Genomic DNA, 16512 nt, shown 5'->3' on the forward strand with positions numbered 1-16512 from the left:
GAGGAGTAGAGTCAGGGTGTGTCTCTAACTGGGGATCAATAACAGGGTCCACATGTACCATCAGCTACACGTACGTACACATGGGACAGTGGAGTGTTCTGGTGTGAGTCTGGATCAGGAGAGTACAGTAATGCTGTCAACATCACCTTGGATGTTATGTTTATTGCAACTAACATGTTTTGCATACTGTATGCATGATAGGATGTTCAATTCTGTAACTGAATTGTATCTCTTATAAAATACAAGATCATAATATTTTGAGGGTGATGACTCCAGTATGCAGATTTACAGTATTATTTATATATTATGTTAAACAGATGGTGATGTGATCCTGGAGAGCCCTGTCCATCCCCTGACTGAAGGAGACACTGTGACTCTGTGCTGCAAATCCTGGACAACCAGCTCAAACATCAAGACTGATTTCTACAAAGATGGAGTACTCATCAAGAATGAGACCACAGGAGAGATGACCATCCCTGCAGTATCCAAGTCACCGTATGGATGGTGGCAGGTTTCCTCCAGACGTGACGCTTGCCTTTCAGGACAAAGAGTTCAATCTTGGTTTCATCAGACCAGAGAACCTTGTTTCTCATGGTCTGAGAGTCCTTTAGGTGCCTTATGGCAAACTCCAAGCGGGCTGTCATATGCCTTTTACTGAGGAGTGGCTTGGTTATATTTGATTGGCCGAACCTATTATAACTAATTTGGAACATGTATAGTTTGTTATTAACTAAATGAATGCATATTTCTATATACATATATACTGTCTATGTAAGTCTATTAATTGTTGTATTTTTACAGTAGTTGTTATAGGAGCCAGATGAGTGTTCCACTATGTAAGTGTAATGGAGAAGGTAGGTTGTATTTTGTATTAATTTTCATATATAAAATAAAAAGTGATCATTTCCTACATCATTGTATTGATTTTAAATAACATTTGATGTAAGGACATATTCATTTTACTGTCTGTATTGCCGAGTTGAAACAATGCATTTGCTACTTGAAAATTCCTATTCATTTATAATTATGCAAAGCAACACTCTCTAACAAAATCTCTATGCACCACAGTGCAGTCAGTCTACTGTAAACCACATTCAGATTGTCTTCTACTGATATGAACCCATACAGAAGTGTTCCATGTCTGTACTATTATGATGAGATAGAGAGAGGAAGGAATAAGAGGGCAGACCCAGTAGACTGAGGGGTTATGTTGTTGCTATGTGACCAATGACCATGTTAGTTTCTATATTGTCTGTAAGAAATTGTAACCTCCATTTATATTTGGACAGTACTGTTGTATATTCTGTTGCCCCTTCTGTTGACAAGGCTCTTTCAGAGCTACAATTTGACTTTTTTGCTTTGCCGAAACCCTTTGTTGAACAGAAATTGGTGCTTAATGCAGCTTAGACTAAAACCTTAAAAATGTACCTGATTATTTATCCATATTGGAAAATGCCCAGTTGATCACATTATAGTGATAGTATGTCTGACCTCACAAACAATGTAAAGTATGTATAGATAGGTGTAATATAGAGACAAGCCTGTTGATTTTTTATCTGAGGGGATCCTGCTATTGACACACTTGTTGAATTATGAAGTGAACTTGACAACAACAATAATTAAAGAGGCAGTCCAGACAACGCAGATGAGTGCAGGTAGGGTAGACAGAGCAAGTGTTTACTGGTGGCAGCCATGTTCCTCCACTTTATGTTACTTGAGTCATATTTACTAATATACCTGGTGTATTTATGCAAATGAGGAACACATAATTGTTTTCATTTGAACACAAAACACAAAAAACTGATACAATAACTAAATGTTTATATTATGTGCAATATTCAACAAAACACACACACACACACACGTGTTCACAATAAATGAACAATTGACACACTGACACACATCACATAAACAAACAAATTGAAACACAACCATAAACAACACAATAACAAAGACATATCTATGTAGACAGTATCTAACTAAAAGTGTCCCTCAGAATCATCTGACTAATGAACAAGTCAACCACCAAACCCCTGAGAAGAGTCAGCTAGCTGACTGTGGTTCTGACACATGCTCCTCCTATAGAAATAGTGTATGTGTGTATGGAGGGGATAGCTGAAGCTGAGGCTAGCTGGGATACCAGTAGTCACCATAGCAAAGGTTTGAGGGGAGGCATCTATCTGTGCATGGTGGGTGTAAAAATGAACTAACATCTGCACATACTGATATCAAACCACAAGTTCTGATCTCATCTCAGATCTCTTTTCTCCTTCCATTCTCCCTTAATCCAATAATGAGGAAGTAACCAGTGTGAGGTCATGTAGCCAACCATAAGAAGAAGTTGGTCAGATATTTAACACGCCATCAACCGCTACTCTTTTTTTTTCTTTGTACGTTTCTCAATAATTTTCTCTCTGTTTTCTGTGTGACGGTGAAGAGGTGTGATCTAAACAGACTGTCATCATATAGGAAGTAGAGGGGTTTGTCAGAAGAACTGTAGTTGTAGAGAAAGTCACTTGTCAGTGGGACAGAATGGACAACACATTGCTCTGTGTGCTGCTCTGTAAGTACTGACGTTGTATTAGTGTTTGTGTGTTTGTCTATGAGCACAATGCACTAATATTAATATTACTACTCTATTACTATAGTAGTATACACTTCTGTATTACTTCTGTACTGTAATGACTTTCTTTGTCTTTGTTGAAGTGCTGAGTATCCTCATCTACTGTGGACACTGTGGTGAAGATGATGGTAGATATTCATTTATTTGATCAAACCTCCGTCTCTTTATGTTTCATCATCTTTGTCTCTGCTTTTCCTTCCTCACGTTCATTAATGTTATGAGAAAAGGTGATTCAGTTGTGTATGTATGATCTGTAAAGAGGTATGAAACATAGTTTATGTACATGTTTTACTTGACTGATAGGTAATTGTGTTATGATGGTTGTGTTTATGCAGGTAGACTAAAGCCTGTATTGGAGCCAGTATGATACGTCATACCAGTTGTATTTCTGTCTGTTTGAACTCCAACAACTCAGATACAAATGAAAACATGAAAAGACCCAGGGAATCAATAGAACATCATTTAGAGATGCACAAAAACATTATAACATTCAAAATGGGTGAACCTTTCCTTTAAGTTGGAAAAAATGTGGCAATTTTGTCATGTGAAAATCCACCCTCCAACCTAACTGGACCCAGATATTCAGAGGAGAGACTGTCAGTATTAGATGTGACATACAGGGGGGAGGAGATTCTGACTGGCAGTATGAGTGGTATAATAACAGGAAGTTAGTCTACTCCAATACAAACCAAGAGTACAGAATCCGTCCTGTCTACATGTCTAACAGTGGTTCATATACCTGTAAGGGTGTGAAGGGAATCAAGCGCTCTGAAACAGTGATGCTGAACAATTGACCATTTCTGGTAAGTCTAACTAATCATGTAAACCTCTCCATGGGTAACTATAATAATTTACAGTGAGTGTAAAAAAACATTAAGAACACCTTTCTAATATTGAGTTGCAACCGTCCACTTTTTGCCCTCGAAAGAGTCTCAATTCGTCAGGGCATGGACTTTATGAGGTGTCAAAAGTGTTCAACAGGGATACTGCCCCATGTCGATTCCAATGCTTCCCATAGGTGTGTCAAGTTGGCTGGATGTCCTTAGAGTGGTGGACCATTCTTGATACACACGTGAATCTGTTGAGTGTGAAAACCCCAGGAGCGTTGAAGTTCTTGGCGCAAACCGGTGCTCCTGGCACCTGCTACCATACCTCATTCAAAGGCACTTCAATCTTTTGTCTCACCCATTCACCCTCTGAATGGCACACATACACAATCCATGTCTCAATTGTCTGAAGGATTAAGAATCCTTCTTTAACTTGTCTTCTCTCCTTCATCTACACTGATTGAAGTGGATTTAACAGGTGACATGGATGGATTTACCTGATTTACCTGGTCAGTCTATGTCATGGAAAGTTCATCATGTTTTGTACACGCAGTGTATATTGCATATATTTTGTTTGTGTTTCCACAGCTCTGCCCAGAGCCTCAGTGAGTGTCTCTCCTCAGGGTCTCCTCTACTCTGGAGATACAGTCACTCTTCAGTGTGACATACCAGACTACACAGACTGGATGTACTACTGGTACATAAACAACCAACCAGGTTACAGTACACATGATAAAACCCTCACCATCTCTCTCCCTGACCATGCTGGTCAGTACCAGTGTTGGGGGACCAGGAGAGATCAGCCCCAGAAGTCTCAACTCAGCAGAGCCCTCTCTATCCAGCTCACTGGTGAGCTTGAGACTAAATCATTGACAAAGAGTAAAAAGAGGCCTTATGTACAAACTCCAAATGCATTTATTCCCAATGATAACCTTTTTGAATCAGTACCATGGTAGCAAGATTCCACAATAACTGTTCTCATCTTATGTATGAATCAACAACTAACTGCATTGTCTTTCAACAGCTCTGCCCACGGCCTCAGTGAGAATCTCTCCTCAGGGTCTCCTCTACTCTGGAGATACAGTCACTCTGCAGTGTGACATACCAGACTACACAGACTGGACATACCACTGGTACATAAACAGCCAACAGCTTTCCAGTCAGACCAGTGAAACCATCACCATCTCTCTCCCTGACCAAGCTGGTCAGTACCAGTGTTGGGGGACAAGGACAATGCGGCCCCAGTGGTCAAATCTCAGCTCGTCTCTCCCCATCATCGTCACTGGTGAGCTATTTTCAATCTTGACATTCTCAAGTCTGAGCCAATGTGGGTTAATCTTACTGAATACAGACATGCATACTGTAAATTCTAAATAAATCGAGTCAACATACACCCTACGGAAAATATATTTTATCAAAACTTTACAGCAACAGGTCAATTATTTTCAATCACCAAGCATATATGCAGATGTTTTAATATTCTGCTCTGAATTTACTCAGCTCTGCCTGAACCTACACTGACTGTAGAGCCAAACCCTGTGTTCCCTGGAGAGACAGTTACTCTGACGTGTTCAGTAGAGTCTGACAGTATCTGGAACTATCAGTGGTACAAAGACAGGAATGATAATGTAGTATCCCAGTCTGTCAGACACACTATAACAGGAGACACCCTCACCATCAGTAGAGCTGCTGAGTCTGACCAGGGTCTCTACTGGTGTCAGGGAGAGAGAAGATCCAGACCCACATCTTCACAACCAAGTAATGTTATTACCCTCACTGTGAATGGTGAGTTACTTTGTTGTGTCTCTCTTGTGTGTCAAACACTATTTATATTGAGTCAATCAAATAGACATTGTCAGTGTGTTAATATTTAGTTACTGTATTACCTACTGAAGTAAGATCATCATCTGGAAAGATTGGTTCTCTGACTACATATGTCTTAATATTTAACTGTGTTTCTACAGCTCTGTCCACGGCCTCAGTGAGTATCTCTCCTCAGGGTCTCCTCTACTCTGGAGAGACAGTCAGCATGCAGTGTGACATATCAATGTACACAGACTGGACGTACAGCTGGTTTATAGGCAACAACCTCAATTCCAGTACGCCTGGTCAAACCATCACTACTCTGTCTAACCAGGCTGGTCAGTACAGATGTGTTGGGGGGAGGACAGGTCAGCCTCAGAGGTCTCAACTCAGTCCTTTCCTCCCCATCAGAGTCACTGGTGAGTTCACTATTGACGCTCCATCACTAACTTGTCGTACTGTATCAGGACACTGGATCTTTACACTCAAACCTATTGCAATACCAACAGATTATCAGCCGTCGACTACACTGACTTCAGACAAGGAGGACGTATTCACAGGAGACAGTTTGACACTGAGCTGTACTGTAGAGTTTTCTGGATGGAAGTTTTACTGGTACAGACACAGACCAGACTCTACACCAGTAACCACAACCTCTGGATACTCCTACACACTCAGCTGGGTCAGTGTCCCTGATGGAGGACAGTACTGGTGCAGAGCTGGGAGAGGAGACCCAGTCTACTACACCCTGTACAGTGACCCAGTCCAGATACATGTTACTGGTGAGTCTAAAACGGTGTAATGATAAATAAGATGCTATTTTACATTGATAGAAAGGTAATTTAGGGTATAATATTTTGTCTGCTTACTGTATCCCAACAACTGTAGCTAACTTGAAGCTATATTCATGAGTAGAACTATTAATAAATAAATACATGTATAATTGTGCAACTTTGTTCAGTTAGTTGTCTGTGTTCTGTCTGTGCAGAGAGACCTGTTGCTGTTCTGACCCTTCAACCCAACTGGACCCAGATATTCCGTGGAGAGACTGTCACTATGAGATGTGACATACAGGGAGGAGGAGACCCTGACTGGAACTACAGATGGTATAAGAATAGTCAGTTAGTGATCCCCTTTAACACAAAGCCTGAGTACAGAATCAGTCCTGTCTACAGGTCTAACAGTGGTTCATATACCTGTGAGGGTGTGAAGGGAAACAAGCTCTCCAATACCAGTGATGCTGTACAACTGAATGTGTCTGGTAAGTCTATTTAAACCTACATGTGTCATGATGGTTGTCTAGAAAATGTTTTTATATTAAAAGTTTGAAACCTGCCTTTCCTTCTTAACAGGTAAACCCCAACCTGTCCTGAGTGTCTCTCCTCAGTGGCTGAACCCTGGAGACTCTGAGCTGTGAAGTTGACAAGACGTCTACAGGCTGGAGGTTCTCCTGGTACAGGACTGTTCCCTACAGAGCTGGGTTACTCTCTCTATCTGACTCATCATACTCTGTAGAGACCCTATCTGACAGTAGTACTGGAACTACAGAGAGCTTCTACACCCTGAGTCCTGCTGGTCACACAGGAGGATATGTGTGTAGAGCTGGGAGAGGAGACCCAGTCTATGACACACTCTACAGTGAACCTCAGTTTCTCTGGTCAGGAGGTAACTAACTGCATTGAAACATATTTAAGTCCCCCTCATGTGTATAATATATATTATTTAACTAAGGTTTGACTCTGTCTCTCTTTGTTTCAGATCTGCAGCCTTCAGTGTATCTCACAATAAGTCCCAACACAACTCAACACTTTACATTAAAGTCTCTCTCACTGAGCTGTGAGGAGAAGGGGAACTCTACTGGATGGAGACTGATGAGATACACAGAGAGGGGAGTAGAGTCAGGGTGTGTCTCTAACTGGGGATCAATAACAGGGTCCACATGTACCATCAGCAACACATACACATGGTCCAGTGGAGTGTTCTGGTGTGAGTCTGGATCAGGAGAGTACAGTAATGCTGTCAACATCACAGTGGATGGTACGTCTATTGTACGACATTCACACACAAAAAACAACAACATTTCAATGTATGATATGTTGTTCAATTCTGTAACTGAATTGCATCTCTTATAAAATACAAGATCATAATATTTTGAGGGTGATGACTCCAGTATTCAGATTTACAGTATTATTTATATATTATGTTAAACAGCTGGTGTTGTGATCCTGGAGAGCCCTGTCCATCCCCTGACTGATGGAGACTCTGTGACTCTGACCTGCAAATACTGGACAACCAGCTCAAACATCAAGGCTGATTTCTACAAAGATGGAGTACTCATCAAGAATGAGACCACAGGAGAGATGACCATCCCTGCAGTATCCAAGTCAGATGAAGGATTCTACAAATGCAAATCCCCTGACAAGGGAGAATCACCAGAGAGCTGGATGACAGTGAGAGGTGAGAAAACTATTATGATCTCAAGTTACCTTTTCCTCATCTGTGTGATAGTTATTTTAGTGTTGATGTTAACATACGTTTGGATTTGTATTCCCATAGAAAATATGACCTCTCAACTAAATTATCAAAAGATACAGGCTGGTCTATACACCTATTTGACTAAAATATAAACGCAACATGTAAAGTGTTGGTCCCATGTTTAATGAGCTGAAATAAAAGATCCCAGAAATGTTCCATATGCACAAAAAGCCTATTTCTCTCAAATTTAGTGAAGAAATGTGTTTACATCCCTGTTAGTGAGCATTTCTCCTTTGCCAAGATAATCCATCCACCTGACAGGTGTGGCTTATCAAGAAGCTGATAAAACAGCATGATCATTACACAGGTTATAACCTCACAACCACAGACCAAGTGTAACCACGCCAGCCCAGGACCTCCACATCCGGTAATCTGAGGGGGGGGGGGGGGGGGGGGGGGGATTTCTGTATTTAATAGCACTTTTCAGGGGGAAAACTCATTCTGATTGACTGGGCCTGGCTCCCCAGTAGGTGGGCCTATGCCCTCCCAGGCCAACCCATGGCTGCACCCCTGCCCAGTCATGTAAAATCCATAGATTAGAGCCTAATATTTTTTTTCAATTGACTGATGTACTTATATGAACTGTAACTCAGTAAAAACATTGAAATTGTTGCATGTTGAATTTATATTTTTGTTCAGAGGCTGATGGTGTTGTGCTGTTCTCTCTCCAGTCGTATCTCCTGGATCCTCTACATCAGTCCTAGTAGGAGTGGTTGTGGGTCTGGTTGTTGCTGGTGTTCTACTGGTCATTCTCCTGGTCCTGCTGTGGAGATTTAAAAACACCAAAGGTGAGATTTTATTATTAATCATTAAACGTTTTAGTTCATGTTTAGTTAGAAAAATGTGTAATTACAATAGTTCAAAACAGCAATGACCCGATATAATCGTATGCATTTCTCATTACAGGTTCCTGTTTTAACAGAATATTCTTGTGAGTACACCTGTCTCAACTATGATAATTCAGTAACATATCGTCTTAGTTCTTCATGAGTATATCTCTCCCTCTAGGAACCCCCAGCACCAGAGCACCAACCAGGACCCCCAACAGGACCAAGGATCTACCCAGGGCCAGGCTCCTGATGCTGGGCATACACTTCTGCAGCATGGTCGGTTTCTCAACCCAGACCTCTACCACTCCTCTCTATGTAACCTCATACACTAACTCATGAACATCCACTTTATTATCAACATGTTACTGTACTCTCTGTCCCTCGACAAGCTGAGGGATAACCAACCTAACCAACCTGTCTCTCTCTACTTTGACCAACAGGTGGTGCTCACATCTATGATACGATCAATCCCTCAGACAACAATGTTAATGGTACTGTATTGTGTATGTTACGTTTAATATGAATACAGTATAGAGTTACTGCTGCTGTTCTTCATGTGTTTAATATGAATACAGTATAGAGTTACTGCTGCTGTCCTTCATGTGTTTAATATGAATACAGTATAGAGTTACTGCTGCTGTTCTTCATGTGTTTAATATGAATACAGTATAGAGTTACTGCTGCTGTTCTTCACGTGTTTAATATGAATACAGTATAGAGTACTGCTGCTGTTCTTCATGTGTTTAATATGAATACAGTATAGAGTTACTGCTGCTGTTCTTCATGTGTTTAATATGAATACAGTATAGAGTTACTGCTGCTGTTCTTCATGTGTTTAATATGAATACAGTATAGAGTTACTGCTGCTGTTCTTCATGTGTTTAATATGAATACAGTATAGAGTTACTGCTGCTGTTCTTCATGTGTTTAATATGAATACAGAATAGAGTTACTGCTGCTGTTCTTCATGTGTTTAATATGAATACAGTATAGAGTTACTGCTGCTGTTCTTCATGTGTTTAATATGAATACAGTATAGAGTTACTGCTGCTGTTCTTCATGTGTTTAATATGAATACAGTATAGAGTTACTGCTGCTGTTCTTCATGTGTTTAATATGAATACAGTATAGAGTTACTGCTGCTGTTCTTCATGTGTTTAATATGAATACAGTATAGAGTTACTGCTGCGGTTCTCCATGTGTTTAATATGACTACAGTATAGAGTTACTGCTGCTGTTCTTCATGTGTTTAATATGAATACAGTATAGAGTTACTGCTGCTGTTCTTCATGTGTTTAATATGAATACAGTATAGAGTTACTGCTGCTGTTCTTCATGTGTTTAATATGACTACAGAATAGAGTTACTGCTGCTATTCTTCATGTGTTTAATATGAATACAGTATAGAGTTACTGCTGCTGTTCTTCATGTGTTTAATATGAATACAGTATAGTTACTGCTACTGTTCTTCATGTGTTTAATATGACTAACACACTAAGTCTAAGGGCTGTATTCAGTCCGTATCGTGGAAGTTCAGCGTTTCAGTGTGATTTAAATTTAAAGGCAATGTTCCCACATTAGTGGAGACGACATTCAAGGTAAACGCTGTATATGTCGGCTCAATCAGAAATGACCTTTACATTTCTGTCAGTCAATCTGTAACCCTTCATCAATACAGACTGAATAGAGTCCTAAGTAGAGATATTAGTGTATTACCTGTCTGTTTCAGATGCTGCTGCAGGACCAAGTCATGTGACATACGCCCAGATTCAACTCAAAAAGTTGGACAAGAAAAAGAAAGGTGACTTTCAACTGTGACATCAATTAATAATGTGCAGTGTATGAAAGTTGCAACATTTACATATTTGAAAATAAAACCAAATCTACAAAACTTCAGCCCATCTTCCTACTCCTTAGAAAAGCCAGCTGATCCAAAAGAAAGTCCAGTCTACTCTGAGGTGAAGACAGGGAAAGTCACAGGTAAGACCCATTCTACAAGTTGGCAGTTAGTCAATAAATTCACAATTTGAGATTTTTTTGGAAGAGGCAGAATATGCAATAAGCTAATTTCTTTATTTATTGACTGGAAATGTCCATTGTCAGCAGCAGCTGGACCTGTTGATGTGACCTATGCTGAGGTTGACCTCCAAAAGAAGACCAAAGCCAAGAAGAAGAGAGGTAATACTGGACATCCCTCCCTCCATATTCCCCCTATCAGAACCTCACACCTCTGACCCCATATTGAATATCTATGTATTTTGTCCTCACTCCCTACAGAAACAACAACCCCACCAGAGGCAGATTCAGTCTATTCTCAACTGAAGTCAGACACAACCCCAGGTAAGATGCTATTGATACTAATATGTAACCCTCTCACCATAGACTTGGATAGATCAGCAAGGGAATAATGGTGAAAAGTACATCTCAGTGTATAAACCTTTATGATATTCACCCACTAGAGGAAACAAGAGGCTAGGGATATTACTAATAGATACATAAAGGCTTATATTACTGTTTTCAGAATGTTTCTGACACTACAAAATTAATGACTCATTGAAAATACAAACACACACAGAATGCAATTTAACGTGAATATATTTTGATTCAAACATTTGCAGTTACACAAATACCACACAATCAATTACAATATAGGAATAAAGATATAACCCCGAGTACAGAGAGTGTACTCTTAAAACTCAGTCACTGACACTGTTGGACCTAGCAAGCAGCAAAACAGCTCCTGATCTGACAAGGTAAGCTACCGTGACAAAGTTCTCCACACAGCAGAGGTCAATTCAGGTAAATTCTATAGATATTTAACAAGACTTTCTGTACACTTGTAAGAGGTAAGTGAAATTGAACAACAGTCTCTTTGCTAAATGCAATCCATAATCCCTTCAAATGGAAAAGTTGTAAGTTCAACAACTATAATGTCCGTCTCAGTTCTCCTCATGTCTCGAGCAGCATCATCCCTTCCAGTGCCTCAAAAGTCACGTGTTCACGCGATAGGCCCATTTAGTTTATGATAATGCCCTTTTAGTTTAAGAGCTGTTTTGAAAAGACCAATAGAAATTTCCACCTGTTTTGGTGGGATGGAGGTTTGGCCTTCCATGGTGACATCACCATGTCCAAAATGTGTTAAACACCAATAAGAAAGAGTTCCGAACAGCTCTGCCAATAACAGCTAATTTTCAGTTTTCCCCTCCCCACTCAGACCACTTCCAGAGAGTCCTAGAAAATTCTTGCTTTAGAAATGACCCTTTCCAAAGAAGCTTTTTGTTTATTTTTGACCATTTTAATTGAAAACAATCACAGGTTGGTACTTAATTGTTACCCAGAAATGATTTGATATTGAGATGAAAATGGCTGCATTGGATCTTTAAATTACTGATGTTTTTCTTTGAAGTTTGCACATGAAAGTAATACAACATTGGCTGAACAACAGAGGATGTAGTAAAACAACATGTTTCTAATACATGGTTTATCAGGGTATTACTAATATGGAACTAATGCTCATATCATAGAGATATACTGTCAATAGATACAGTATATCTCTGTTTTATTCTTAGGACTTTGTTTGACTGCATGCACTAAAACATGTTGTGTGTTGATATGTTACAGGTCCTTGAAGGAGATGGAGGGATAAATAACTTTGTGTGGTGAAATGTTACAGGTCCTTGAGGGAGATGGAGGGATAAATAAATTTGTGTGGTGATATGTTACAGGTCCTTGAGGGAGATGGAGGGATAAATAACTTTGTGTGGTGATATGTTACAGGTCCTTGAGGTAGATGGAGGGATAAATAACAGTGTGTGGTGATATGTTACAGGTCCTTGAGGGATAAATAACTTTGTGTGGTGATATGTTACAGGTCTTTGAGGGAGATGGAGGGATAAATAACTTTGTGTGGTGATATGTTACAGGTCCTTGAGGGAGATGGAGGGATAAATAACTTTGTGTGGTGATATGTTACAGGTCCTTGAAGGAGATGGAGGGATAAATAACTTTGTGTGGTGAAATGTTACAGGTCCTTGAAGGAGATGGAGGGATAAATAACTTTGTGTGGTGAAATGTTACAGGTCCTTGAGAGAGATGGAGGGATAAATAACTTTGTGTGGTGATATGTTACAGGTCCTTGAGGGAGATGGAGGGATAAATAACTTTGTGTGGTGATATGTTACAGGTCCTTGATTGAGATGGAGGGATAAATAACTGTGTGTGGTGATATGTTACAGGTCCTTGAGGGAGATGGAGGGATAAATAACTTTGTGTGGTGATATGTTACAGGTCCTTGAGGGATAAATAACTTTGTGTGGTGATATGTTACAGGTCCTTGAGGGAGATGGAGGGATAAATAACATTGTGTGGTGATATGTTACAGGTCCTTGAGGGAGATGGAGGGATAAACAACTGTGTGTGGTGATATGTTACAGGTCCTTGAGGGAGATGGAGGGATAAATAACTTTGTGTGGTGATATGTTACAGGTCTTTGAGGGAGATGGAGGGATAAATAACTTTGTGTGGTGATATGTTATAGGTCCTTGAGGGAGATGGAGGGATAAATAACTTTGTGTGTTGATATGTTACAGGTCTTTGAGGGAGATGGAGGGATAAATAACATTGTGTGGTGATATGTTACAGGTCCTTGAAGGAGATGGAGGGATAAATAACTTTGTGTGGTGATATGTTACAGGTCCTTGAGGGAGATGGAGGGATAAATAACTTTGAGTGGTGATATGTTACAGGTCCTTGAGGGATAAATAACTTTGTGTGGTGATATGTTACAGGTCTTTGAGGGAGATGGAGGGATAAATAACTTTGTGTGGTGATATGTTACAGGTCCTTGAGGGAGATGGAGGGATAAATAACTTTGTGTGGTGATATGTTACAGGTCCTTGAAGGAGATGGAGGGATAAATAACTTTGTGTGGTGAAATGTTACAGGTCCTTGAAGGAGATGGAGGGATAAATAACTTTGTGTGGTGAAATGTTACAGGTCCTTGAGAGAGATGGAGGGATAAATAACTTTGTGTGGTGATATGTTACAGGTCCTTGAGGGAGATGGAGGGATAAATAACTTTGTGTGGTGATATGTTACAGGTCCTTGATTGAGATGGAGGGATAAATAACTGTGTGTGGTGATATGTTACAGGTCCTTGAGTGAGATGGAGGGATAAATAACTTTGTGTGGTGATATGTTACAGGTCCTTGAGGGATAAATAACTTTGTGTGGTGATATGTTACAGGTCCTTGAGGGAGATGGAGGGATAAATAACATTGTGTGGTGATATGTTACAGGTCCTTGAGGGAGATGGAGGGATAAATAACTGTGTGTGGTGATATGTTACAGGTCCTTGAGGGAGATGGAGGGATAAATAACTTTGTGTGGTGATATGTTACAGGTCCTTGAGGGAGATGGAGGGATAAATAACTTTGTGTGGTGATATGTTACAGGTCCTTGAGGGAGATGGAGGGATAAATAACTTTGTGTGTTGATATGTTACAGGTCTTTGAGGGAGATGGAGGGATAAATAACATTGTGTGGTGATATGTTACAGGTCCTTGAAGGAGATGGAGGGATAAATAACTTTGTGTGGTGATATGTTACAGGTCCTTGAGGGAGATGGAGGGATAAATAACTTTGAGTGGTGATATGTTACAGGTCCTTGAGGGATAAATAACTTTGTGTGGTGATATGTTACAGGTCTTTGAGGGAGATGGAGGGATAAATAACTTTGTGTGGTGATATGTTACAGGTCTTTGAGGGAGATGGAGGGATAAATAACTTTGTGTGGTGATATGTTACAGGTCCTTGAAGGAGATGGAGGGATAAATAATTTTGTGTGGTGAAATGTTACAGGTCCTTGAAGGAGATGGAGGGATAAATAACTTTGTGTGGTGATATGTTACAGGTCCTTGAGGGAGATGGAGGGATAAATAACTTTGTGTGGTGATATGTTACAGGTCCTTGAGGGAGATGGAGGGATAAATATCATTGTGTGGTGATATGTTACAGGTCTTTGAGGGAGATGGAGGGATAAATAACTTTGTGTGGTGATATGTTACAGGTCCTTGAGGGAGATGGAGGGATAAATAACTTTGTGTGGTGATATGTTACAGGTCTTGAGGGAGATGGAGGGATAAATAACTTTGTGTGGTGATATGTTACAGGTCCTTGAGGGAGATGGAGGGACACACCATCAGAGGAGAAGCAGGATCAATCTGGGAACATGGGTTATGCATGCTCAACGCACGCAAGCACACACACATGCAGGCATGCTCACACACACACACAAATAAAAACGCGCACGTACACACACACATGCCCACGAACACACAAATACAGAAAAAACACATTCATTTTTACAAGTGAACATGTGCAGTATTCCAAAAGCACTTGTGATCTTATGTTAGGATAATGTGATCACATGTGATCTTATGTTAAGTTAATGTGATAACGTGATCTTATGTGAAGTTAGTGTGATAACATGTGACAACATATGAAGCAACATGTGATGACAGAAACTGCACATGTGAAAACGTGATTTCACTTTACATTCTCATGTGTTTTTTCTGTGAGGGACACACACACACACACAATAACACCTTGTACATTAAGGATTTGTATGTTATTTTAATTTACCAGATAAATACAACCAATATATTACATTTAACCGTGTGTATTACTGTAAAAGCTTAAATAAATGATATGGTGTAATGATGATAGATCTTATAAACAGCTACAGTAATTCTATCTGCTTTGTATTGTGTATTACTGTAACAGCTTAAATAAATGATATGGTGTAATGATGATAGATCTTATAAACAGCTACAGTAATTCTATCTGCTTTGTATTGTGTATTGAATTGTTGGGTTGTAAATGTACTGAAATGTATTATCATTGATTCATTATTTCTGTCATTCAGATGATAGAATAATATATTTTCTATATGAATGTCACATATACATGTTCGCTTCTAATGATCTGTACTTTTACAATATCTTTGCATCATGCTTTTTTATTAAACTTAAATTTTTTTATCCACCAGATGGAATGAATGCTTTGTTACAGTAAACAGATATTGTCCTCATGGTCAACTGTTCCATACAACCAACCTACTTTGTTCAGCTCTCCTTTCAGCCTAATAGAGTTGTTGGGCTCCTCAACATTACAGGAAAAGTGTTAGGAAGACAACATTTCAGCGTTTAATTAAACTACATTGTTGACAGCAAAACTCTATAATGAAATTTCAGGTATTACATTTGACACTGACTACACAACTAATACCCCTGATAATATAATGGAATACAATACAGTATAATGCAATACAATAGAACTCTCCAAACTACTATTTTAGGTTGATCAGTTATAGTTCAGCTATAGTTGTCTTTATCATATTTCGTTAATTTTGTATTTTAGAGTAATTTTCGAGGTTAGTTAGCCAGCTATTTTCGTCCCCCGCGACGCCATTTTTCCAAACCTAGCCAACTATTACCGACGAGCAGCATTGTAGAAACTAAATACATTACAAAAGAACGTCTTGATTAGTGTTATGTTAGCTAGCTACATAGTTGCCATTGTATCATGATAAAGGTGTAGTACTGAAACTATCGAGGTTACCTAGCCAGCTACACTTTCAAAGTCAACAACGCAGCCACTGCTAGCTAGCCTACTTCACCAGCCAGCAGTACTGTATCATTTTAGTCATTTTAGTCAATAAGATTTTTGCTACGTAAGCTTAACTTTCTGAACATTCGAGACGTGTAGTCCACTTGTCATTCCAATCTCCTTTGCATTAGCGTAGCCTCTTCTGTAGCCTGTCAACTATGTGTCTGTCTATCCCTGTTCTCTCCCCTCTGCACAGGCCATACAAACGCTTCACACCGCGTGGCCG

At 39.7% G+C, this 16512-nt stretch overlaps 1 protein-coding gene across 1 annotated transcript; it reads left to right on the forward strand.

The window, feature by feature from the left end:
* Nucleotides 1–2383: 2383 nt before the first annotated feature.
* On the forward strand, nt 2384–15665 carry LOC106577787 (Fc receptor-like protein 5). The gene is given in 21 exon segments (XM_082964571.1): nt 2384–2563; nt 2707–2751; nt 4039–4299; nt 4475–4735; nt 4951–5235; nt 5415–5672; nt 5763–6035; nt 6242–6514; nt 6606–6657; nt 6659–6918; nt 7012–7290; nt 7465–7710; nt 8460–8576; nt 8695–8719; nt 8797–8894; nt 9059–9109; nt 10348–10419; nt 10536–10598; nt 10722–10796; nt 10896–10958; nt 14789–15665. Coding segments are annotated over 21 exon segments (3096 nt in total). The 5' UTR covers nt 2384–2532; the 3' UTR covers nt 14797–15665.
* The last annotated feature ends 847 nt before the right edge of the window (nt 15666–16512 follow it).

Source organism: Salmo salar, chromosome 18 (genome assembly GCF_965601325.2).
Source record: "Salmo salar chromosome 18, fSalSal1, whole genome shotgun sequence".
NCBI lineage: Eukaryota > Metazoa > Chordata > Actinopteri > Salmoniformes > Salmonidae > Salmo > Salmo salar.